Consider the following 24,849-nt stretch of genomic DNA (forward strand, 5'->3'; position numbering starts at 1 on the left):
TTATGCTGCTGCCAAAGAAGGACTTTTAATCTCTCAAATTGACAGTAATTAAAACAAACAAATGTTTAGAGTAACAATAGTTGGTAAAAATGTGGTGAAAATGCTAGTCTTAAAGAATTTACAGAATGTAAAAAGACTGTTGGATGTCTTTTTGTGGCCCCCATGGCTTTGTGCTAGTTGTAAAATTTTTCATTCTCTTTGACCCAGTAGTTGTATATCTAAGAATTTTTCTGGGGCGGGGTGCCTGGGTGGCTCAGTTGGTTAAGCATCTGCCTTTGGCTCACGTCGTGATCCCAGGTCAAGCCCTGAATGAGGCTCCCTGCTCAGCAGAGTCTGCTTCTCCTCCTCCCTCAGTAGCTCCCTCTGCTTTTATGTGCTCTTTCTCTCTCTCTCTGTCAAATAAATAAAATCTTTAAAAAAAAATAATTTGAGGGGGAGAAAGGGAGGTGAGGATAAAGATTTATATAGAAAGATGCTTTTGTAGCATTATTTATAGTAGTGATAAACTAAAAAAATGTATGTTGAATATCAAAGACTTACTGTGAAATATTAAGTAATAAATGAATAGAAAAAGCTAGGATTTAGTATGATCTCAATTCTGTAGAAAATAATACATGTGTACAAAAACGCTTGAGAGATAATTGTCTAAAATATTAACAGTAATTTTCTCCGGCTGTGGAATTATGGTGATTTCCTCTTTATATTTTTATGTATTTAAAATTTTTTCTGCAGTTAACACATATTTTTATAATTAGTAAAAATTAATATGATAAAATATTTCTTGAACTTAAAATACATTGCATATCACTCTCAGAGCTGAATAAACAGTATATGGATACTTTGTTAATTATAAGATAAATAACATGCATTTATCACTTTTTGAAAATACAGGGAGATGTGAGTTTAAAATAATTTCGGTCAATATTAACAAATTCATTAAAATTAACATTTAACTTGGCATGAACTAAATGCCAGACATTCAGGTTGCTCTGTGCTTGGGGAACAAAGATGATACTGAAAGAAAGAAAAAGCTTGCTCTCATTTCTTTTAGAAAGTTTTCTGTAGTGTTCTCTGCCATGCTGTGTTAGGTTTCCTTCTATCCTTGTACTTAGCATGCTATAATGAAATTATCAGCTTATTTGTTTGTTTCTCTTAATAATTATGAGTTTCTTGAGGATAGGAGCCATGTCTTCATTTGTTTATCTCCACTGCTTAGCAGTTTGTTGAATTAACTGTTTGCCATGTCAGAAGTGTTTGTTTGATATAGATTTTGAAAAAATGAGTGCCTATGATAGATCACTTTTAATTTAGTTTATCTTGAATTATATCCTTCATTCCCTTACAATGATGGATATAAGAAGGCAGTTGTTCGTTTAATTAAGAATGTTTTTATTTTGCCTTTTTCAAATGTGATCTCATTTTTAGAACACAGTAGTGAGTTGTTCAGTTAAATGAATTTAACTTTTTATTTATTTTTAAAGTTAAAAATTTGGCCATAAAGTGATTGAACTCTAGATGAGGGGCAAAGGGGAAGTTTAATTTACAGAGAGAGGGTGATAGATGAAGACAGATAATTTTTTAAATTAACAAATTGAATAAGGTGTTTAAGTCTCACTTAAGTTAGGTAGACAAATAATCAGTATTGTTGCTTTCACTACAAAGTCAACAGGGACAAAATATAAAATATGTAAGCACCTGATGCTCTTTTAAAAGTATAGCAAAAAGTAATTTAGATCTACCATGTACTTTTCATCCCTAAATTACTCAGAGATTATATCTCCAGTGTTGAACTATTCTTTTTTTTTTTTAACATTTTATTTATTTATGAGAGAGAGAGAGAGAGAGAGAGAGAGAGAGAGAGAGAGAGAGAGGCAGAAACATAGGCAGAGGGAGAAGCAGGCTCTCTACAAGGAGCCTGATGTGGGACTCGATCCCAGGACCCCGGGATCCTGCCCTGAGCCAAAGGCAGACATTCAACTGCTCAGCCACCCAGGCATCCCAAGTTGATCTATTCTTTAGAATCACAGGATAATTTTAAAACAGTGGTATTATAGACTGGTGGTTTTCAACCAGGGGCAGTTGAGTCCACTCTTCCCAGGACATTTGGCAATGTTTGGAGATGTTTTTGGTTATAATGACTTGGCAGTGATGGTGGGTTGAGGCAAAGATGCTGCTAAACTAAATATCCTAGAGAGAACAGGCCCTCTCCCACCCCCATCACACAACAAAGGATTATCTGGCCCAAAATGTCAATAGTGCTGATGTTGAGAAACCCTGCTTAGGCAATTGTCAAGCTCTCATACCACTCTAAAAATCCTTATTTTACCTGTAATAGTGCTTATGTACCCCATAACTGAAGCTTAGTGCTAATAGTCCCATTTCAGTTGTCACTCAAGATTACTTTGTCTCGGGACACCCAGGTGGCTTAGTCGTTGAGCATCTGCCTTCGGCTCTGGGAGTGATCCTGGGGTCCTGGGATGGAGTTCCGCCCCGGGCTCCCTGCAGGGAGCCTGCTTCTCCCTCTGTCTTTGTCTCTGCCTCTCTCTCTGTGTCTCTTATGAATAATTAAATAAAATCTAAAAAAAAAAAAAGTTTACTTTGTTTCCCTAGAAGAGTTTTAAAAATTTCATCCCGAGATACTGAGAAGATTGCTTTCTTTATTGGGAACAGGAGCAATTCCTCCATGGTATGGTAGAGGCTCTAGATTTTAATGCCTCTGTTTATTTTTCTTAGCTTTTCATATGTGTCACTCTTTTGAGAATCCATAGGATAGGGATTGCTTGTTATTTCAATATTATGTTTAGAAGGTAAATACTTTTGTGTCCTTTAAAACTTGAAATATTTAATATATTGATTTATTCAACAAATACTCATTTATAAATAAATATTGATATAACAAGTATTAAGATTTTTTTGTAGTGTATAACTAATTCACTTTGATTTTAATAGGGTCAGGAGCAGGTCTCGGGAAAATAATCCAGAGATTTCCACAAAAGGACTGGGATGATACACCTTTTCCACAGGGAATTGAATTGGTAAGTTAGTATTGCTTTATTGTGCTTTTATAATGACACTTTCCTTTTTATGTTACATTTATAGTTTTATTTATTTTATAGTTACTGTTAAATGATTTGGTAATTTAACTGTAACATGTTACTAGAAATAATACCTCTGCTTCCAAGTATAGTAACCTTTGAATATATTGATTCTGGAATGCTTGTTTTGCTATTCTTTTCTCATTTAAGCTTCTTTCTAATATTAAAGATGAAATCGATGATCTTTATGTACGCGGAAACTGTCAAATTCCTCTGATTCGCTAGTGAAAGTCTCAGCCTAGTAGCTTCAGTGATATTGTGTCACAAAACAAATAATTATTATATTTTTGTTAGAAAATTTTCAGGTTATTGTTTTGGTGAAAACTAAACAAAAACAGACACCTCTCCCCTTCACCTCTCGAAGGTTGGTTTAATGATCACCAGTCATGTTCAGTTTGGTCTTGAAATCACAAATTTGAATTCTTTTTAGCTACATGATCTGCAGATTGCTTTATAATAGTGCAGTTAAACTGCTTTATTTTTGTCAGTCATTTTTAAAGGAATTTAACAGTTGAACACATAATTTGGATGGTCAGGACATTCTGTTGACAGATCCATGGTGGTAAAATGAGGGACTGGAAAGAGGAGTACTAAAGCATTTTTTAAAAAAAGATTTTATTTATTTATTCATGAGAGACAGAAAGAGGCAGAGACACAGGCAGAGGGAGAAGCAGGCTCTATGCGGGGAGCCCAATGTGGGATTCAATCCTGGGACTCCAGGATCAAGACCTGAGCCGAAGGTGGACGCTTAACTGCAGAGCTACCCAGGCGTCCCTAAAGTATTTTATAATATGACTATAAGGTTTTGTTTTCAAACAGTAGAGTATGGATGTGTGTGTGTTTCTATGTACTTATATTGTGTGGGTGAATGCATTACATACATACACCCATATGAGAACTGTTCTGTAAAGCAGTTCTTGAGAGAACATTTGGAATGATTTGATAATAGAGTGCAGGCTCCGGAGGAGACTACCTGGGTTGAAATCCCAGCTGTATGGTATGACTTTAGACGAATCACTTAACTTCTTTGAGCAGCAATGTCCTCATCTATAAAATGAGGATAATGACAATACCAATCTCATATGGTGTTGTATAGATAAAATGGGAAAAAATATACAAAACACTAAGAACGATGGCTTCCAAAAAGTAAGTGCTCAGTAAATGAGGTAGCTTGTTGATAATTATGATAATTATTGTCATTGCCATTTGTTTGATATCTTGCAGCATCTCCCCTTTTTCCCCCAAACCCCCAGCAGAATTGTTCGTTCTCTTGTTATTTTTCATCAGAAATACCATTAGGAATAAAACTGATGTTGAAAATTGTATATTTTCTCATTCTAGCTAATGACTGTCCATTTCTGCTTATGGAGGATAAAAGATACATTGCTGAATGCTTAATTTTGATTGTTATAACCAGCTATATAAAGACAGCTGTGGGTTCTGTAGACTCACCGAGAGGGCAAATCTTGAAGTTGGGTATTAAAAATGGGGAAAGAATGTGAGGATCTAAGGAAAAGTAACTTTTTGGAGAGCCCTTATAGTCCTTTCTTTTCTCCCCGACATGTATACAAATATTTGTGATTGGCCTTATGGTGTGAGTAACCAGGTATTAATACTGTTAAAGCTTTTAAACCCTGCTTCAGTATCCTTTTTAGTGATGACTGAAAGGGGGAAATTTTGGTGCTGAGGACCACTGAGAACTCTTGTGAGTTCTTACTGTCTCTCACATCAAAGTGTGGAGGGATGTAAACTATATCATTTTGATAGTGTGAGTAGTGAATCACCATCATAAGCTTTAAGAACAACAGACATTATTGGGGCTATTTAGTTGTGACTGGGAAGGGATTATTTTTGTGTTTTGGATGCCAAGAGAATGAATACTGTGATGTCTGTTTTTCCAGTCATGAGGGAGAGAGACATATTGATTTCACTACCAAGTAAATGGTATTTTACAGACACTCCCTTGTTCAAGTGCTATCAGTGTATCTCCAATAACAAGTAGAGTCTTTTGTGGCTGACTGGTGAAGTGAGGTGCTAAGAGATAGACAGAACTTTTCCTCACCTAAGATTTTCTTAGATGACCTCTTGGCTGATCTTAGCAAAGCATTTCAAGATTTTTGTGTGCTGGATTAATATTTAAAGAGTTTTTAATCTGGATTATACTGGAAATTGTTTTCCTTTTTAATTTTTCCATCATTGGATAGTAACTTTGATACTTTGTTGTGCTTTGTCAAGTACAAAATAAATCTGTTGATCTAATATCTATTAAAGCCCAATCTTAAAACATAATAGAATAATTTAACTTTTAAATTTTGGTCTTTTTTATTATTTATTGCTTTGTGTTATGCTTGATGTATTAGAAGCGTGCAACCATTCTACATTTGAATAGCAATAACTTGAATAACTGTGAAATACTGTAAAAATTAACTCCTATAAGCATCAAGGCCAGATATAGGCCTAACCAAATTTTAGTCTAATTGAAGGTGATCTGGCTCAGTCCTAAGTGGTTTGTTGATTCCAAGGTGGTCGTGTTTTACATGGAAAAAAAATTACAGTGTTTTACAAGGAAAAAAAAAATCTCAGCCCTTCCAAAATAGTAAAAAAACTTTTAGCATATACCATTAATGGTAATATCTAATAGTTGCACTGGATTGATAGTTTCTGATGAACTCAGATAAATTAATTGATTGATGGTGGTATGTCTAATTTATGGTAAGCAAACTAAGGATTAGGAAGTTTTTTTTTTTAATTTTTATTTATTTATGATAGTCACAGAGAGAGAGAGAGGCAGAGACACAGGCAGAGGGAGAAGCAGGCTCCATGCACCGGAAGCCCAATGTGGAACTCAATCCCGGGTCTCCAGGATCGTGCCCTGGGCCAAAGGCAGGCGCCAAACCACTGCGCCACCCAGGGATTCCCAGGATTAGGAAGTTAAACAATTTCACTAAGCTCTAAAAGCTAAGATGCCGCAGAGCTAGGTTTTAAACCCATTACCACATGAAATACTGACTCAGTCTCAGCCACAATCTGAGAATATTCTGAGAGTCACACTTTAAAACTGTGGTTAGCATTTATATTTTAGTGTAAATGCAGGATCTGAAAACAGGGTTCTATAATTTTGAAGAACTCAGGTTCAGAAATGTTAAAAGAACGCTGTATTGTTGGTTAGAAACCAACTTCACATGTTTATTTTGTTTCAGGAGAAATCTGAGTTCAGAGCATAATACTGAAATTACTTTGTATTGCCTCCTCTCCTCTTCAGTCAGCATATATTTGTTATATATAAGTTCTGAATAACAAATTATTATGTTTAGCCTGAAGACTAAACTTTATGATTTGTGGGAAAAGACTTTAGGTTTCCATTCACTAATACATCAAAATCCAAATTTAATTTAGAGGATACTGAATTTGTTCTTTTGTTTTTATGTAAAGAATTTGCCCTTTTTTCTTTTCTTCTGTTGAGAAATACTGAACTTTAATTTGGATGGATTTTAAAAATAAAAATATGAAAATAAGCTAAACCAAACATAATGACTACTTTTCCAGTTCTGGGATATTTTTATCTTTTTCTTGTGCTTTTTAGGCACACATAGAAACCACAGACAGTCATATAAATAAAGTTACAGTTAATTTTAGTAACAATATTTCAAAGAAAATTTAAGAATTGTTTTGCAGAGGCATTCTATGGCTAACAATCTATTTCTGATTACAGGAACAAATATTTTTATTGGCTAGGGTTTGGGCATCAGCAAAATAGTATTGTTCTGACAGTAGCTCTTTTTAAAGATACCCTGTCTCAGAAGTGAATCCTTTTGTATTATTCAGAAAATTTTGTGCCATATTCTTCACTGTAATGCCTTCTCTGAGGCATTTGTATAGCTGTGTAATTTTTTTAGAAGACTAAAATACTATGATAAAAAATGCTGTGGCTTGAGTAAAAGAGTAATAAATGTTTAGTTAGAATCTCTAAGTTTTACCTTTGTAAAACATGAGTTCAGTTACTTACATACTAGTGATTTGACTACCTCAGTATGAATCCAGTTTTCTGTAAGTATAGATTGGAGAGAAGAGGAATAAAACAGTGTATGCAACATTCTGAAGTTTTAACATAGAAATAGTCTTAGTATGGGATGCTGTTTGTCAGAGAAGTAAGTATAAGTACCCTGTAATGCTTTAATTCTTTAAGCCATTTAGAATGCATTGAACACAACATAGGATAGCAGTTGTCCAGCGGACCTGGATATAAATACTGTGTGGTCAGGGAACTGAGTGTAGAAAGGATGGAAGAGAATATTCTCTCCCTTCTTTGTAGAGGAGTATGTATGAAAGGAGAATGAGGATGGTAGTGAACATATTGGATGACAGAATCAGAGTTCACAAAGATTTTAAAAGGAAGTTATAGTTATTAGCTAAGAAGATGAGATATAGGGCAGTAAGTAAAAATGTAGGTTTCTGCATGTGAGTATAAAAAGCCACTTGGGGATCCCTGGGTGGCGCAGTGGTTTGGCGCCTGCCTTTGGCCCGGGGCGCGATCCTGGAGACCCGGGATCGAATCCCACGTCGGGCTCCCGGTGCATGGAGCCTGCTTCTCCCTCTGCCTGTGTCTCTGCCTCTCTCTCTCTCTCTCTCTCTCTCTCTCTCTCACACTGTGTGCCTATCATAAATAAATAAAAATTTAAAAAAATATTAAAAAAAAATAAAAAGCCACTTGTATAACTAATTATTTAGAATAAAGATGGACAGGATAATTTGCCAGCCAAAGAGATTTGAGAAATACATGAAGACACCTAAAAATATATGATTATAAAAAATACCTATGAAGATATTATAGGTAGTGTACAAAGCCTCTGTGCTGACATAGGGCACTTGGTGATGAATTCATTTTTTTTTTTTTAGATTTATTTATTTATCTTAGCAAGTGTGTATGAGTCAGAGGAAAGGCAGAGGGAGAGAGTATCTTTAAGCCGACTCCCTGCTGACAGGGAGGCCGTCTGGGGACTTGATCCCCAGACCCATGAGATCATGACTTGATCTGAAACAGAGTTGGTTGCTTAGCTGACTGAGCCACCCAGGCACCCCTGATGAACTCAGTTTTAAAGATGGTATAAAGAATGTTTGGAAGGACTTTCAGTTTTATGTAGAGTTGAGGCTGAAAACATAAGGATCCTGCTCTGAAGTATGAAGACATGGCTTTTAAAACATTCTAAAAACTACAAAAAAGACATTTAAAGTTATGTTCATGACAAAGCGAGTAGATATAAACGGAGGTTAAGCTGGTAAGTGGTGGTTTGAACTCACATTTTTGTTTCCTACTCCCAGACAATTGTGTCTTTGAAGTAATAAAACCACATGGCAGGTTGGAACCTGATGTAGTCTAGAGCATGCATCTGAAATAGTAGATTCTCTCGACATCTCTGAAGTGGAGGATACTCAGTCTTAATGTTATTCTCATATTGCTCTATACTCATCAAAGTGGCTTGTTTCCTATACTAGATTTTCAGTTACTTACAAACCTCTTTATTTTACTGTTGGATTGATAGTCTCAGTTATGCTAAAGAATTTTTCACCTGGCCAGTCTCTGTGGTCTGCTACTTCAGTACGGCTCTCAGAACCATTGTAGGACAAGGTTTTCTCTCCATGTTAAGGTTCTCTTATACTTAATGCTTTGAATCCTGAGGAAAGTGTAGATCTACACAGACCTAACCTACTACAAATTCACACTGTTTGCAAATAGCCTGGCTCTCGTTATCACAGGGAGTACTGCAGCTTTTCTGTTGTATAAATTTGTTGTATCACCACTATGGGTTATTCTACTCTTCTTAACTTCTGGTTCTTTTTACAAGTTTTCTGTTTCCATTGATCTTAAGTATCATTAAGACTAGCTAAAAACATCTTTTCTTTATCTCTTTTAGCTATGATACTATTTCTTCATTATAAAATGTTTCGAATGATTCTCCTTCATTTGCTGTCTCCATTTTTCTTTTTTTTAAAAATATTTTATTTATTTATTCATGATAGATACAGAGAGAGAGAGAGGCAGAGACACAGGCAGAGGGAGAAGCAGGCTCCATGCAGGAAGTCCGACACAGGACTCGATCCCGGAACTCCAGGATCGTGCCCTGGACCAAAGGCAGGCGCCAAACTGCCGAGCCACCCAGGGATCCCCTGTCCCCATTTTTCTAAGAGACAAGTGTGGTACAGTGCAAAGAATATGGCATCAAGAATTCTAAAACTATGAGCAAAGTTCATTTACCCTTTCTGAAAATATTACTTTTCTTATAGGGCTGTTATCAGGTGGTTGTTAATATTTAATAAGCTATAATGTTATGATTTCCTGCCATCTGCCATACACCCATCTTATCCACATCTCAAGGGTTTATTCTGAAGTTTAGTTTAATGTCTTTTCCATTCCAAAATTACAAAGTTGAAGTTTCTAGTATTTTCTTAATTCATGAAGGTAATAATAGCTGTTATAATAGATAAACCTTGAGATTTTAGTGGCTAGCATGATAGAAGTTCTTCTTTTATTACTTGCATGAAGTCTAATTAGTGGCAGTGGAGTAGATGGGAGTGGGGTTTACTGTCTTCAGAGTGGTGTTGTCAGGGTCATCTTGGGTATCACCATTGACAGATTGGGAAGAGAAAGCATGGAGGATAGTAGGGCTGAGTTTTATGGGATGGGCCTGGGAGGCTGTATGCATCACTTCATTCTATTTATCACAAAGTTAGGGACACCTAAGTGGCTCAGGGGCTGAGCGTCTGCCTTCAGTTCAGGGGTCATCCCCGAGTTCCAGGATCGAGTTCCAGGATCGAGTCCAGCATCGACCTCCCTGTGAGGAGTCTGCTTCTTCCTCTGCCTGTATCTCTGTCTCTCTCTCTCTGTGTCACTCATGAATAAATAATAAAAAAAATCATAAAAAACAACAACAATAGAAAGTTATATAGCTCCAGTTAACTATAATGGGAGTTTGGTAAATAAAGCCTAGATGTGTGCCTAGGAGAAAAGCAAAACAGATTTAGTAAACAACTAGCTTTTTCTCTGCAACAATGTTCTTGTTGAATTCAAACATCTTTTTCCTTATTGTAATTCTCCTTGACCATTTTATTTTTGGACATTGCTGTTATTTAGTCTTTGTCTCAGTTCCTGGCACTGAACTCCTGAAACCCTTGGAATTTACTGTCTTTCGTATGCTAATGAATAGCTGATTGGTTTAGTGGGCCCTAGATTGCTTCAGGAACCAACTCTGTGATTAGAGGTCTGGAAATTTCAGCCCCACTGGGGAGAGGAGAGAAGCTGGAGACTGAGTTCAGCCACTAGCAGCCAATGGTCTAATCAGTCATGCTTACCTAATGAAAAACATACCATAAAAACACTAAATGAAAAGGTTCAGAGACCTTCTGAATTGGTGAACACATTGATGTGATGGGATGGCAGTGTCCTTCCAGAAGGTATGGAGGCTGTGTAGGTCCCTCTTCTCATACTTTTCCTAATACCTCTCTTCTTTTTGGTTATTCCTTAGTTGCATTCTTTTTTTTTTTTAATTTTTTTTATTTATTTATGATAGTCACACACACACACACAGAGAGAGGCAGAGACACAGGCAGAGGGAGAAGCAGGCTCCATGCACCGGGAGCCTGACGTGGGATTCGATCCCGGGTCTCCAGGATCATGCCCCGGGCCAAAGGCAGGCGCTAAACCGCTGCGCCACCCAGGGATCCCCCGTAGTTGCATTCTTTATAATAAACTGATAAATATAAGTAAGGTATTTTTCTTGAATTCTGTTTTTCTAGCAAATTATTGAACCTGAGGGGGGTGGTTGGGTAAGCCCCTGAATTTTTATTCTGCACGCAAAAGTGTGGATAAACTTAGGTACCCAGTTTGCAGCACACATCTAAAGTGAGAGCAGTCTTGTGGAGCTGAGCCCTGAGCCCATGACCTCTGGAGTCTGTGCTAATGCTGGGTATTTAGTGTCAGAATTGAATTGAATTGTTGGACACCTAGTTGGTATTGGGAAAAAACTTCATGCATTTGGTGTCAGACAAGATACAAGACAGTTTTCATCATGCTAATTTGATGAGCAAACTCCATAGGTTTGTTGCATATGGCACATTTCCTTTATTCATCCATTGATACATAGGTTGCTTTCATATTTTGCCTATTGTAAATAATGCTGCAGTGAATACAGGGGTACATATGACTCTTCAAATTGGTGTCTTTGTTTTCTTTGGATAAAACCTGGAAGTGGAATTACTGGATCGTATGGTAGTTCTAGTTTTAAAATTTTTGGGAACCTCCATACTGTTTTTTGAGTGGTTACACTAGTTTACATTCCCACCAACAGTGCCCAAGGGTTCCCACTTCTCCACAGCCTCACCAACACTTGTTATTTTTTTTCTTTTTCATCGTAGCTAATCGATAGGCATGAGGTGATATTTCCTTGTGGCTTTGCATTTCCCTGATGATCTGTGATGTTGACCATTTTTTCATATGCCTGTTGGAAATTTGTATGTTTTCCTTGAAAAAATGTTTGTTCAAGTGTTCTGCCATTTAAAAAATCAGTTGTTTGGGATCCCTGGGTGGCTCAGCAGTTTAGAGCCTGCCTTGGCCCAGGGCGTGATCCTGGAGTCCCGGGATCGAGTCCCATATCAGGCTCCCTGCATGGAGCCTGCTTCTCCCTCTGTCTGTGTCTCTGCTTCTCTCTCTTTCTCTGTGTGTGTGTCTCTTGTGAATAAATGAATAAAATCTTAAAAAAAATCAGTTTGTTTTTTGGTATTAACTTGTATAAGTTCTTTATGTATTTTGGATATTAATTTCTTTTTTTTTAATTTTAATTTATTTATGATAGTCACACAGAGAGAGAGAGAGAGAGAGAGAGAGAGAGAGAGAGGCAGAGACACAGGCAGAGGGAGAAGCAGGCTCCATGCACCGGGAGCCCGACGTGGGATTCGATCCCGGCTCTTCAGGATCGCGCCCTGGGCCAAAGGCAGGCGCCAAACCGCTGCGCCACCCAGGGATCCCGGATATTAATTTCTTAAACAAAAAAAATTTTTTTAAAGATTTTATTTGGGCAGCCCAGGTGGCTCAGCGGTTTAGCGCCACCTTCGGCCTAGGGTGTGGTCCTGGAGACCCAGGATCAGTCGTCCCATGTCGGACTCCCTGCATGGAGCTTGCTTCTCTCTCTGTCTGTGTCTCTGCCCCCCCCCCCCCCCCCCGCCGTCTCTCATGAATAAATAAATAAAATCTTAAAAAAGAAAGATTTTATTTATTCATGAGAGAGAGAGAGAAAGAGAGAGAGAGAAAAGACACAGGCAGAGGAAGAAACAGGCTCCATGCAGGGACCCTGACGTGGGTTTCCAGGATCACACCCTGGGCTGAAGGCGGCGCTAAACCGCTGAGCCACTTGGGCTGCCCTAACTTCTTATTGGATGTATGATTTGCAAATATCGTCTCCCATTCAGTAGATTGCCTTTTAGTTTTGTTGATGATTTCTTACCTGCAAAAGTTTTTTAGTTTGTTGGGGTAATCCCAGTTGTTTGTTTTAGCTTTGTTGCCCTTGCTTGAGGATTCTGGTCTCCCCAAAATATTGCTGAGACCAGTGTCACAGAGCTTATTACCTGTATTTCCTTCTAGGAGTTTTATGGCTTCAGGTCTTACATACAAGTCTAATTCGTTTTGAATTTCTTTTTGTACATGGTGTAGGAAAGTGGTCCAGTTATATTCTTGTGCATGTGGCTGTCTAGTTTTATCAGCTCCATTTGTTAGAGAAAATGTCTTTTCCCCACTGGATATTTTTGCCTCCTTTTTTATAGATTAATTGACCATGTAAGCACGGGTTTCTTCTGGGCTGTTTTGTTCCACTGATATATGTGTCCATTTTCTTACTAGTAACACACTGTTTTCATTATTGTTTCATGTTTCTTCGTGTGTGTGTGTGTGTGTGTGTGTATGTTTTAGTTTCTCTAGAAAGTGGTGGTATCACTATTTTGTCAGTCTTTCTGTACTTGAATCCTAGTCATACCCCACACCACACAGAAAAATTAACCTGAAATGGATTGTAGACTAATTGTAAAAATTGAAACTAAAAGATCTATCTTAATCTAATCTCTATCTATCTATCTATGTATCTATTTTAAGATTTTATTTATTCATTCATGAGCGACAGAGAGAAAGAGGCAGAGACACAGGCAGAGGGAGAAGCAGGCTCCCCACAGGGAGCCCCTTGTAGGACTGGATTGCAGGACCCCAGGATCATGTCCTGCGCTGGAGGTAAATGCTCAACCACTGAGCCACCCAGGTGCCCTGAAACTAAAACATTTAAAAAGAGAACGTCTTTGCAACCTTTAGTTAATGAAAGACTTTAGATGGAACACCAAAAGCATGACTGAATAAAGTTTTTCTGGAGTACCTGAAAACCTTTGAAAAAGAATGTATCATTATACAATAAAGGTAGATACTCAGATAGCAAGAATTCTCATTTTGTTTCATAGATTTCATTTAGATCTACAGAATTTGGATGCTACTTGAGCCTTCTCTATTTTCTCTTTTAGTGAGGAGAAGGACATTGGAAAAAATGAGGGGACATGCAGCAGTTCACCTAGAAGCTCAGGGCAAAGTTTTCTTAGGTGTTATCTGTGCTTCTGAGCCAGGTTTTCTTCTTCAAGTCAGAATTTTGGATATATTATAAATATATGGGGTGACTTTGACAGTAGAACTTTTTAATTAAAATTTTAATTGCTGTAGATAATAGCCAACTTTTGATATGTGGTATGGAAGAAAGAATAGTGAACTTTGGGGTTTTATGTATATCAGTGTATATACCCATGTATAGATAAATAATTTTTTTAAAGATTTGTTTATTCATGAGAGACACAGACTCTCTCTGTGAGTCTCTCTCTCTCTGTGAGAGAGAGGCAGAGACTTAGGCAGAGGGAGAAGCGGGCTCCTCACAGGGAGCCTGATGCGGAACTCGATCCTGGATCCCAGGATCACAACCTGAGCTGAAGGCAGTTGCCCAGCCGTTGAGCCACCAAGCATCCCTAGATAAATAATTTTTTTTCCTAGATAAATAATTTAATTATAAATGACAACAGCTATTTAGAAAGAGCATCCATTTCCTAGGTCATATAATCTATTTTCAAAGGTATATAAGGAATGATATTTTGATATTATCCATCTCCCTAACTCTCAGTTTTGGTCTGATCAAGTACTTCCATGATCTAGAAATCTTATTTATTATATGGAATATGTTCAGATGTTTTTGCTTGAGTTTGTATTGTGCTTTGAGTATTCATGTGGAACTTTCCCAGTTATGGAAATCACTGTGCATGGTCATCTTCCTATAAGTTACAAACGTGTCAGTTTTAAAAAGTGAAGTATTTGGTGGCCTCTAGTGGTACTCATGTGTCTATAAAAAGTCATTAATATTGCCAACATACAAAATTTAGGGGGAAGGAGTTAGTAAGGTGACAAAACACATATATGTAGATTTATCAAGGAAAAGTTTTTGATGTTTGAAAACTAAAATTTTATTAATCAATTATAAATCTTTTTTTTTTTTTGGCTGGGTACAGTATACTTTATTGGTGGTACATGACAAGGTAGGGCTCCGCCAAGCCCCTCCCCTTCCTCGGGGTCTAGGATGTAAATTGGAGGTCAGGAGATTCTCAGTGTGTTGGGGGATTAAGTTGGGGCAGGGACTCCCCAGCAGCTGAGGGCCTCTCTCTTCCTTTTGTTCTTGCTGGGGCTGGTAGTCCAGGAGGCTCTTACTCCTTGGAGGCCATGTGGACCATGAGGTCCACCACCCGGTTGCTGTAGCCGAATTCATTGTCATACCAGGAAATGAGCTTGACAAAGTGGTCATTGAGGGCAATGCCAGCCCCGGCGTCGAAGGTGGAAGAGTGGGTGTCACTGTTGAAGTCACAGGAGACAACCTGGTCTTCAGTGTAGCCCAGGATGCCCTTGAGGGGGCCCTCCGATGCCTGCTTCACTACCTTCTTGATGTCGTCATATTTGGCAGCTTTCTCCAGGCGGCAGGTCAGATCCATAACTGACACATTGGGGGTGGGGACACAGAAGGCCATGCCAGTGAGCTTCCCGTTCAGCTCAGGGATGATCTTGCCCACAGCCTTGGCGGTGCCAGTGGAAGCAGGGATGATATTCTGGGCAGCCCCTCGGCCGTCATGCCACAGCTTCCCAGAGGGGCCGTCCACGGTCTTCTGGGTGGCAGTGATGGCATGGACGGTGGTCATGAGGCCCTCCATGATGCCGAAGTGGTCATGGATGACTTTGGCTAGAGGAGCCAAGCAGTTGGTGGTGCCGGAGGCATTGCTGACAATCTTGAGGGAGTTGTCATACTTCTCGTGGTTCACGCCCATCACAAACATGGGGGCATCAGCAGAAGGAGCAGAGACTCCTTCCCTCTTGGCCCTGCCCTTCAAGTGAGCCCCAGCCTTCTCCATGGTGGTGAAGACCCCAGTGGACTCCACAACACACTCAGCACCAGCATCACCCCATTTGATGTTGGTGGGATCTCGCTCCTGGAAGATGGAGATGGACTTCCCGTTGATGACAAGTTTCCCGTTCTCAGCCTTTACTGTGCCATGGAATTTGCCGTGGGTAGAATCATACTGGAACATGTACACCATGTAGTTGAGATCAATGAAGGGGTCATTGATGGCGACAGTATCCACTTTGCCAGAGTTAAAAGCAGCCCTGGTGGGTGACCAGGCGCCCAATACGGCCAAATCCGTTCACTCCGACCTTCACCATCATGTCTCGGGGATGCAGCTGGCACTGCACCAGAAGATGCAGCTGTCTGTCGAACGGGGAGGAGCAGAGAGCCATCAATTATAAATCTATCAATTATAAATCTATTAGTGATGTGGCTGTCTCTACTAATTTATAGCAACATTTTTTTTAAAGATTTTATTTATTTATTCATGAGAGACAAAGAGAGAAAGGCAGAGACACAGGCAGAGGGAGAAGCATACTCCATGCAGGGAGCCTGATGCGGGACTTGATCCTGGGACTCCAGGATCATGCCCTGAGCCAAAGGTAGATGCTCAAACTCAACTGCCGAGCCACTCAGGCATCCCTATAGCATCCCTTATAGCATCCCTTAACATCACTAGACTTCCTTTACTTTTCAGAAATGCCTTGAAATGATATACATGTATCTTAATTGGAAGTATTTCCATGTAGCTTATACTTGGCCAGCAATAGTGTACTACTGCATTGTTCTGAGATGTGTCCATGAAGGGGAGTGCTAAGATTGATTTCTGACATCTCCTTAAATATAATAAAAGATAAAAATAGGTATGAGTATTGCATAAATTAATCATAAAGATAATTAGTCCTTAAAGTTTATTTCTTTAAACAGCAAATTCTGGTTAACTTAAAAATACTTCACATTTAGCAGAATTGTCTAGAATCTGAAACGTATGTAGAAATTTAGAAAGATCACTTCAGAAGTTGGGAAAATTTAAACTCAAGATTTGGAAAGCTAAAGAGAAAACACAGCTTTAAATAAGTTAAATTTATTTTATTTATTTTATTTTTTTAGATTTTATTTATTTATTCATGAGAGACACAGAGAGAGAGAGGTAGAGACACAGGCAGAGGGAGAAGCAGACTCCATGCAGGGAGCCCTATGTGGGACTCGATCCCAGGACTCCAGGATCATGCCCTGGGCTGAAGGTGGTGCTAAACTACTGAGCCACCGGGGCTGCCCAGTTAAATTTATTTTAAGTGCTGAAAACTTCATTCATGCTAAAAATAGGATACAAAGTCTAGAGATATTTTAATAACTTGCCCCAAATCATAAAGCTCCTAAATATTGGCAGAGTTAATAATAAAACTCTGGTCCTTTGACTCTTAACTAAAGGTTATTAAAAATTAAAATTCTCTTTGTGTTTGTTGAGGGAAACTCATTCTTTAAAAAGTTTTTTTCCCCTGCTATTTAAAAAAAAATGGTTAACAGGAATAGCCTTACTCTAATTAGGCTTAACTGGCATTAGAAAGACATGAAAAGTATTTCTTTTTTTTTTTAATTTTTTTTTAATTTTTATTTATTTATGATAGTCACAGAGAGAGAGAGAGGCAGAGACACAGGCAGAGGGAGAAGCAGGCTCCATGCACCGGGAGCCCGATGTGGGACTCGATCCCGGGTCTCCAGGATCGCGCCCTGGGCCAAAGGCAGGCGCCAAACCGCTGCGCCACTCAGAGATCCCATGAAAAGTATTTCGACATCAAATTCAGAAGTATCTAATGATACAAATCTTTGTTAACTAAGGAGTTGGTGATTTTTATTTCCTCCCAAGATATAAACTCTTTTTACAAGAATTGACTATAGAACATGTGGATTTGGGAATAACTTTGATTATGACAGCCGTAGTATTCTAATGAAAAAGTTATATTCTACTATTGGGTTTATAACTGACTGAAAATTTCACTAAGAATATGGTAAGATGTTAAGTATTTTTCTCAAATTCAGTAGTATGTACTTAGAAATAAACTGATATAAAACTTAGATGTGCTATAAATTTGTGAATTAATTATGATTTCCATTGTTTGAGCCACAGTGGGTTCTTTTCCCAGGCAGAGACAGTTTTGCCTGAGTACTGATAAATAAGATGAAGTAGAATCCTGGATTCTGGTTTTAAATGTTTTACTTTCTGATAGGCCAGAGAAGTAGAGGAAGAGACATGCTCAGAGTTAAAAAAGAGGCACAAGAAGTTCCCTGTTCATGAGTGATACTTCCACTAATTCCATCAGCCAGAGATTCTTTTAAAGTAAATGTGGCCTCTTTAAATTCTGGAAGATGCATTTTAATTATATTGTTCTACCTAGGTAGCATGTGTAATTTTATTTCACAGAACAACCTGTTGTCTCTTGGTGACAGTGACAGCTATAAGTAGAATGATGTGATGCTGCTAGTACTAATAGTGAAGAATCACTTTCTAAACATGAAAAAAGATTAAGAGTAGAGTCCAGAAACTAATAATTTAAAAATTTGGTATGATGATGAAAATGTTATGAAATCCTTAGAGTCTCCTGGTCAAATTCTAGCCTTTGTTTTGATGGTTAAGTCAGTTTGTATCGAATACTTTTGCCAGGTGGTCAAGTGTCTTTAGCCTATATTAAATACTTCCGGTGATTTATCTTTAAGTGATTTCTTAGTGCCTATTATGTGCAGTTTGTTTGGTGCTGAGAGTTCTGGTAAATAAGACAGGTGTGACCTATGCCTTCATATTCAGGCTTGTAACATATTTATAATGATGGCAAACATTCTCTGTTATATAAATTCACCTTCATAGTTCTATATATATCATCTTCAAAGGTCTTGCTCTTTTCCATAAATTTATAGCACTAACCTGACCTGTTTGGGTTAATATTCTAGTTTTTGTTCCTGTACTTGGAAATAATATGGGTTTTCTGTATTAAAAGCCTGTTTGGGACACCTGGGTGGCTCAACGGTCAGACCTTAGGCTCAGGGCATGATCCCAGGGCTCTAGGATCCTGTCACACATCTGGCTCCCTGCAGGGAGCCTATTTCTCCCTATGCCTATGTCTCTGCCTCTCTCTTTCTGTGTCTCTCATGAATAAATAAATAAAATTAAAAAAAAAGCCTGTTTACTAAATTTGTATTAGAATATTTATATATTCGGGGATCCCTGGGTGGCTCAGCGGTTTGGCGCCTGCCTTCAGTCCAGGGTGTGATCCTGGAATCCCAGGATCAAGTCCCACATCAGGCTCCCTGCATGGAGCCTGCTTCTCCCTCTGCCTGTGTCTCTGCCTCTCTCTCTCTCTCTCTCTCAAGTCTGTGTCTCTCATGAATAAATAAATAAAATATTAAAAAATAAAATATTTATATATTCAAATTCCTCTTTTGAAAGTTGGAGGTTCTAAAATGTTTGGATGTATCACTATATTACAAACACTACAGGACTTGGGGCAACCTGGCTGGCTCAGTTGGTAGAATGTGTGACTCTTGGGCTTGGAGTTGTAGGTTCAAGCCCCACATTGAGTGTAGAGATTATTTAAAAACAAACAAAACAAGAAAAGAACAAATACTATAGGACTCTTATTAATCTAATAAAATTAGATTTTCTAGTACATATGCAGGGCAGAATGTTGAAACTTATCAGCCTATTTATTTATTTAAATATTTTATTTTTTATTCATGAGAGATGCAGGGACATAGAGGGAGAAGCAGGCTCCTCGCAGGGAGTCTGATGCAGGACTTGATCCCCAGACCTAGAATCACACCCTGAGCCAAAGGCAGATGCTCAATCACTGAGCCACCCAGGCATCCCTTTATCATCCTATTTAATAATATTACATTGAGAGTGGGATTTCAGACATATAATTTCAGACATAAAATCTCTTGAAATGACTAAAATGGGGATCTTGTTCCATGTAATGCTGGATGTTATACTGTGTCAGTGTATGCTTAGGATCTTAAGTTGCCTTCTGTTTTTCAAAAAGAAATTCCAACTCTGACATATCTTTGGATATTTGTTTTAGCTAGCTTTGCAGTAGATCATATTGAGACCGCAGACTAGTGCCTGCTATTGCTAGTGAAATTGTGAGCTCTTGCTAATGCTCTGGTATCATTTTAGAGGTGTTAGCTGTAGTGCTATAAGGATATAAAGACCTTACAAAGGCCACAGATAATGTGAAGTTAATCTTCTCCATATCACATTGGATTAATACCTGTGACAAGTTACAAATGCCAATAATGATGTATTTTATAATCTCAGATCACCTCAGCTTTTTGGTTCAGGTCAGCTACTCTTTGTATATGAAAGTAAAAGATTAACCATTTTACTGAAGTCATTTAATGTGTTGGTTCCAAGCAGCTAAATGAGGCATTTCTTCCATATTTAAAACAGAAATGAAATAGGAGGATCCAAGGTATAGGTCAGCATTAACTATTATTTCTCTCTGCCTTGCAAGAGGAAGAGCAGAAGAAAGCACTTCCCACATACTGGCATAAAGGGAGCTGGGGGGCGCCTGGGTGGCTCAGTTAGTTAAGCATCTGCCTTCAGCTCATCCCTTGGTCCTGGGATCAAGCCTTGCTTCCTGCTCAGTGTAGGAGCCTATTTTGCCCCTCTCTCTTTGCCTCTCCCCCTGCTTGTGCTCTGTCTTGCTCACTCTTCTTTCTCAAATACATTAAAAAATAAATTCTCTCTCTCTCTCTCTCTTTTTTTTTTTTTTTAAGATTTTTACTTATTTATTCATGAGAGACACAGAGAAAGAGAGAGGCAGAAACACAGGCAGAGAGAGAAGCAGGCTCCATGCAGGGAGCCTGATGTGGGGACTTGATCCTGAGACTCCAGGATCATGCCCCAGGCTAAGCAGGGGCTCAACCGCTGAGTCACCCAGGCGTCCCAGTTTTCTGTCTCTCTCTCTTTTTTTTTTTAAGATTTATTTATTTATGAGAGACACAGAGTGATGGAGACACAGGCAGAGGGAGAAGCAGGCTCCCTGCAGGGAGCTGGATGTGGGATTCCATCCCAGGACCCCAGGATCACAACCTGAGCCAAAGGCAGATGCTTAACCACTGAGCCATTCAGGCATCCCAATAAATAAATTATTTAAAAAAGTGTGTGTGTTGGTGGGGGCGGGGGGTAGCTGGGAAGCAAAGAATCCATATAAGGGACCTTCAAAATTGTTTTTTGGTTTTGGATGACCTTCTGGTTTGGGATAGATTAGGATTTATGAATGCTAAGAGCAAGCAAGCTGTGAGCTGGGTGTAGAAATTGCCAAGTGATCCCCTGCACCACTTGGCTGGGCCATCTTTGTGTTGTGATTTTGAGATGAGGGACTGTGAGCAGCCTTGTATTAAAGGAAGTGTAAAACGGTTGGAAACATTGTGATTTATCATATACTGTGGACTGTTTTTAAGCTTGTAAGCCTCTATTTTTGTTTCTATTTGGTAATGTCTTTTAACATCTCCAAACTGCCTCATTGATACCCATTGAAATCAAAAAGGTTTAAAGGGGGGACGCCTGGGTGGCTCAGCGGTTGAGCATCTACCTTCGGCTCCGCTTGGCTCCGGGCCTGATCCCCAGGCCCTGGGATCGAGTTCCACATAGGGCTTCCTGCAGGGAGCCTGCCTATGTCTCTGCCTCCCTCTATGTGTCTCGAATGAATGAATGAATGAATGAATAAATAAAATCTTTAAAAACAAAAGATTTAAAGGAAGCCCTGTGCTTTCTTGAGTGTTGTATAAATTATGATTATGGTAATTGAAGTGAGACCACCAGGAGTTAAAAGGTCACTTAATCCAGTGACTGTCCTTTCCTGTAGATTTTATTTCTAAAGACGTAAAGTCTCTGTTTTAATGGAATAGGAAATAAGATTGATAAAGTTTTATTTTAAAGTTTTGCTTATCCAATGTTTGGTATATATCTGGAAGGGAAAGTTAATATATAGGCTAGAATGATGGACTGATATTAATAAAGAGAACTTTTATGGGGAAGTGTAAAATATTGTTATTATATCCCATAAAGCTGGCATAAGAGACAGCAGTTCATTTGAAAAAGATGTTTTATCTATAAGGTTGGCATGAACTATTGGCTTCTTTAAAAGCTGATGCAGTTTTTTGCTATGGAATCGCTAGGATGATGGCAGTAAGAGTGGAAATAGAGTGGTATTTAATTGACAGGGTTTGGTTGAATGATTGAATATGGAATGCACTAAGAGACTAAAAGTTATCATACAGGTTCAAATTTGGGTGACTGGGAGGATAGCAGTACCTTGACAAGTTAGTGCAAAAGTAGAAATAATTTCAGACCTGTCCAGTTTGACTACAAATTAATTTAGGGGTTGTAACACCTAAAAAGACAATTTGATAGAATGATTAAGAGCATGGACTCTAGAACTTCAGTGTTTGAGTTTTAATTCTGGCTTCACATGGTAACTCTGTGACCTTAGGCAAATTATTTAAAGACTATGCCTTTTTTTTCATCACTCTAATGAGAATAAAAATAATATTAACCTTATGGAATCATTATGAGGAGCAAATGAATTAATATATACATAAAGTTCTTAGAACAGTGTGTGGTACATAGTAATCATTATGTGTTAGCTGTTGTTACTGTTGTCATTATTAGGTTATGTTTTCCAAAATAATATTGTGATTTGGGGATAAAATTTAGTGATATAAAAAGAATTTATTTCACTTAGAACAATTCCAAGAGACTTTTCTTTCCTGCTCTCTATACCCTCTCAAATTTATAGAATCAAAGTATAGAAAGTTAATTGCGCAGGTTTAATTATTAAATCATGTTAGTTTTACTGTGAAGGGAAAGGTAGTGGAAGTGGGAGATGGAGAAAAGGTGTTTGAATATGTTTTATTACTGTAATTATAATTTTTTAATGCTTTTAATGCCGTATTAAAGATGTTTATTTCCTACTTTTGTTATCCTTATCTGGACACTATCTTAGCTCAATTAAATCCAAAGTTCAGATGTCAGATTTCATTTTTTTCTGCTAGACTTCATTCCATGACATTAATTTCAATGAATTTGTCTGTTATTTTTTATTATCCTGCACAGTTTTTGCTGACCTCTACCTTCATATACTTCCTAGTGTTATCATGGCATCTGCAGGAAGCAGTTTGCTTTCTCAGAGGAACTTTAACCTAAAGACTTAACTGGAAAAGCTGTTTTTCAGAAATTACAGATGAAAGGGACAGTCTAAGGAAAACTACCAGACTGGAAGAAGCCCCACAAATAAAAGGACTATCCATAGTTATTCTTAAATCTGTGGAATTCATATAGTTTTGGTTTGCTTCTCCCTGATTTCCCTCTACCCATCACTTTTAAATAAGCTATGCTATGTATACCCTTTTCTGTCCATTTCTTTTTTTTTATTTTTTTAAAATTTTTATTTATTTATGATAGAGTGAGAGAGAGAGAGAGAGAGAGAGAGAGAGAGAGAGGCAGAGAGAGAGGCAGAGACATAGGCAGGGTGAGAAGCAGGCTCCATTCACCAGGAGCCCAATGTGGGATTCGATCCCGGGTCTCCAGGATCGCGCCCTGGGCCAAAAGCAGGCGCCAAACTGCTGCGCCACCCAGGGATCCCTGTCCATTTCTTATAAATGTTTAATGAGCCTTTCTGTTTAACTGCATGCCAGATGAATGTTTTTGAATATGGAATGTGCCTAGCAATTGGATACTGATAATTCATCTTTCAAAATTTGTGACTGTTTTATTTAATTTTTAAAAAATATTTAACGTCATTTAAAAAATAATGCTGTTCTCAGCTGCGTTCTAATATCCTGACCAGAAGAGAATGCAATGCCATTGTAGTTAATGTTCTGTCTAGTTGCAAGGAAGAATCTTGCTCAGATAGCTTTATACCCTGAGTTCTTATTTCGGGCAACTCTGCTTTGAGTGTTCAGCATTAGGGTGGGTCTTTTCATTCTTGGCTATGTATGTCTTTGTGAATTATATTCTTCCATTGCTCCCAAGGACAGAGGTTTAATTTTTTTTTCAGAGGTTTAATTTAGTTCCATTAATGATCAGCATTCGTTAGGCTTAGATTCAACTGCAAATAACAGAAAACCCACAAGAGTGCCTTCAGTGAGGTTAGGATGTGTTTTTCTTCCCCGTAAAATAAGGCAGTCTGGAAGTAGTAGATGGTTTGGTGCTGGTATAGCAATTTTGTGATTTCATTAAAGGCTCAGGCTCTAACTTTCTTTTCCTCCCTTTATGGGATGTTATCCTTACCTTCATATTCTTATTCTAGGCAGAAAGAAGGGAAAGGGGGGGGGGAGATTAAAAATGTGACTGAGTCTTCTTCCTTCTAAGAAGAGCTTTCCAAGAAGTGTACCCAGTGACTTCTACTTACATCTCCTTGCCTAGAACTAGTATGTAACAATACCTAATTACAAGAAAGGCAAAAAAAAAATTAGTGGCCTTTATGTTTGTTTTAAAGTTGGGTGTATTGCCACTCCCAATAAAATCTCCTAGTAGGGGGAGAAGGGAATAATAGATACTGGATGGGCAGCTAGTTGTCTCTATCATATCCTCCAGTATAGAGTTCTTATAGGGCATCCTTCATCCACACACCCTTGGATTAATTATTTGTGGTTAGGAAATTAAGATTGGTTTCTCTTGAAGTTCTTGGCTTTGCAAGTCATAAAGAACTGCTTTGGGTTTTGTTGTTGTTGTTGTTGTTGTTGTTGTTGTAAGTAAACTCTACCCTCAAACTGGGGCTCAAACTCATAACTTCAAGATCAGGAGTCACATGCTCTACCAACTGAGCCAGCCAGATGCCCCTGGTTTGCTTTTTAAGGAAGAGGCCCTTGGGTGGCTCAATTGGTTAAGTATCTGCCTTTGACTTGGGTCATGGTCTTGGGGTCCTGGGATGGAGCCCCACATTCGGCTCTCTGCTCAACAGAGATTCTGCTTCTCTCTCTTTCCCTCTCTCTTTGCCCCTCCCTTCCACTTGTTCTATCTCAAATAAATAAATAAATAAATAAATAAATAAATAAATAAATAAAATATTTAAAAAAATAAAGAAGAGGTAGTATAGCTGATAAGCACTATGAGGCAGCATGCCTTGTTTATTAGTAGAGTTATTTAGTTTGTTGTAGAAATAATGCATAACTCTGGACATATCCATTTATGTGGCAGCCAAAATACCAAAAAAGATTGAAAATTGTTGTCTTCAAGGAACCGAACCTCATTTCTAATTCACAATTAAAAAAAAAATTCACAATTTTCGATCTTTCCAAATATG

General features: G+C 38.3%; 1 protein-coding gene across 4 annotated transcripts in view; it reads left to right on the forward strand.

Annotated features, from left to right (window-relative positions):
- Positions 1-24,849, forward strand: part of SBF2 (SET binding factor 2) — a 463,379-nt gene that overhangs the window by 85,245 nt on the left and 353,285 nt on the right. For all 4 annotated transcript variants that reach the window (XM_055317649.1, XM_055317650.1, XM_055317651.1 and 1 more), the window contains exon 2: positions 2,950-3,035. In XM_055317649.1, the coding sequence (XP_055173624.1) occupies positions 2,950-3,035 (86 nt within the window). The remainder of the gene's footprint in view (positions 1-2,949; positions 3,036-24,849) is intronic.

This window comes from Nyctereutes procyonoides, unplaced genomic scaffold, assembly GCF_905146905.1.
Source record: "Nyctereutes procyonoides isolate TBG_1078 unplaced genomic scaffold, NYPRO_anot_genome, whole genome shotgun sequence".
Taxonomy (NCBI): Eukaryota; Metazoa; Chordata; class Mammalia; order Carnivora; family Canidae; genus Nyctereutes; species Nyctereutes procyonoides.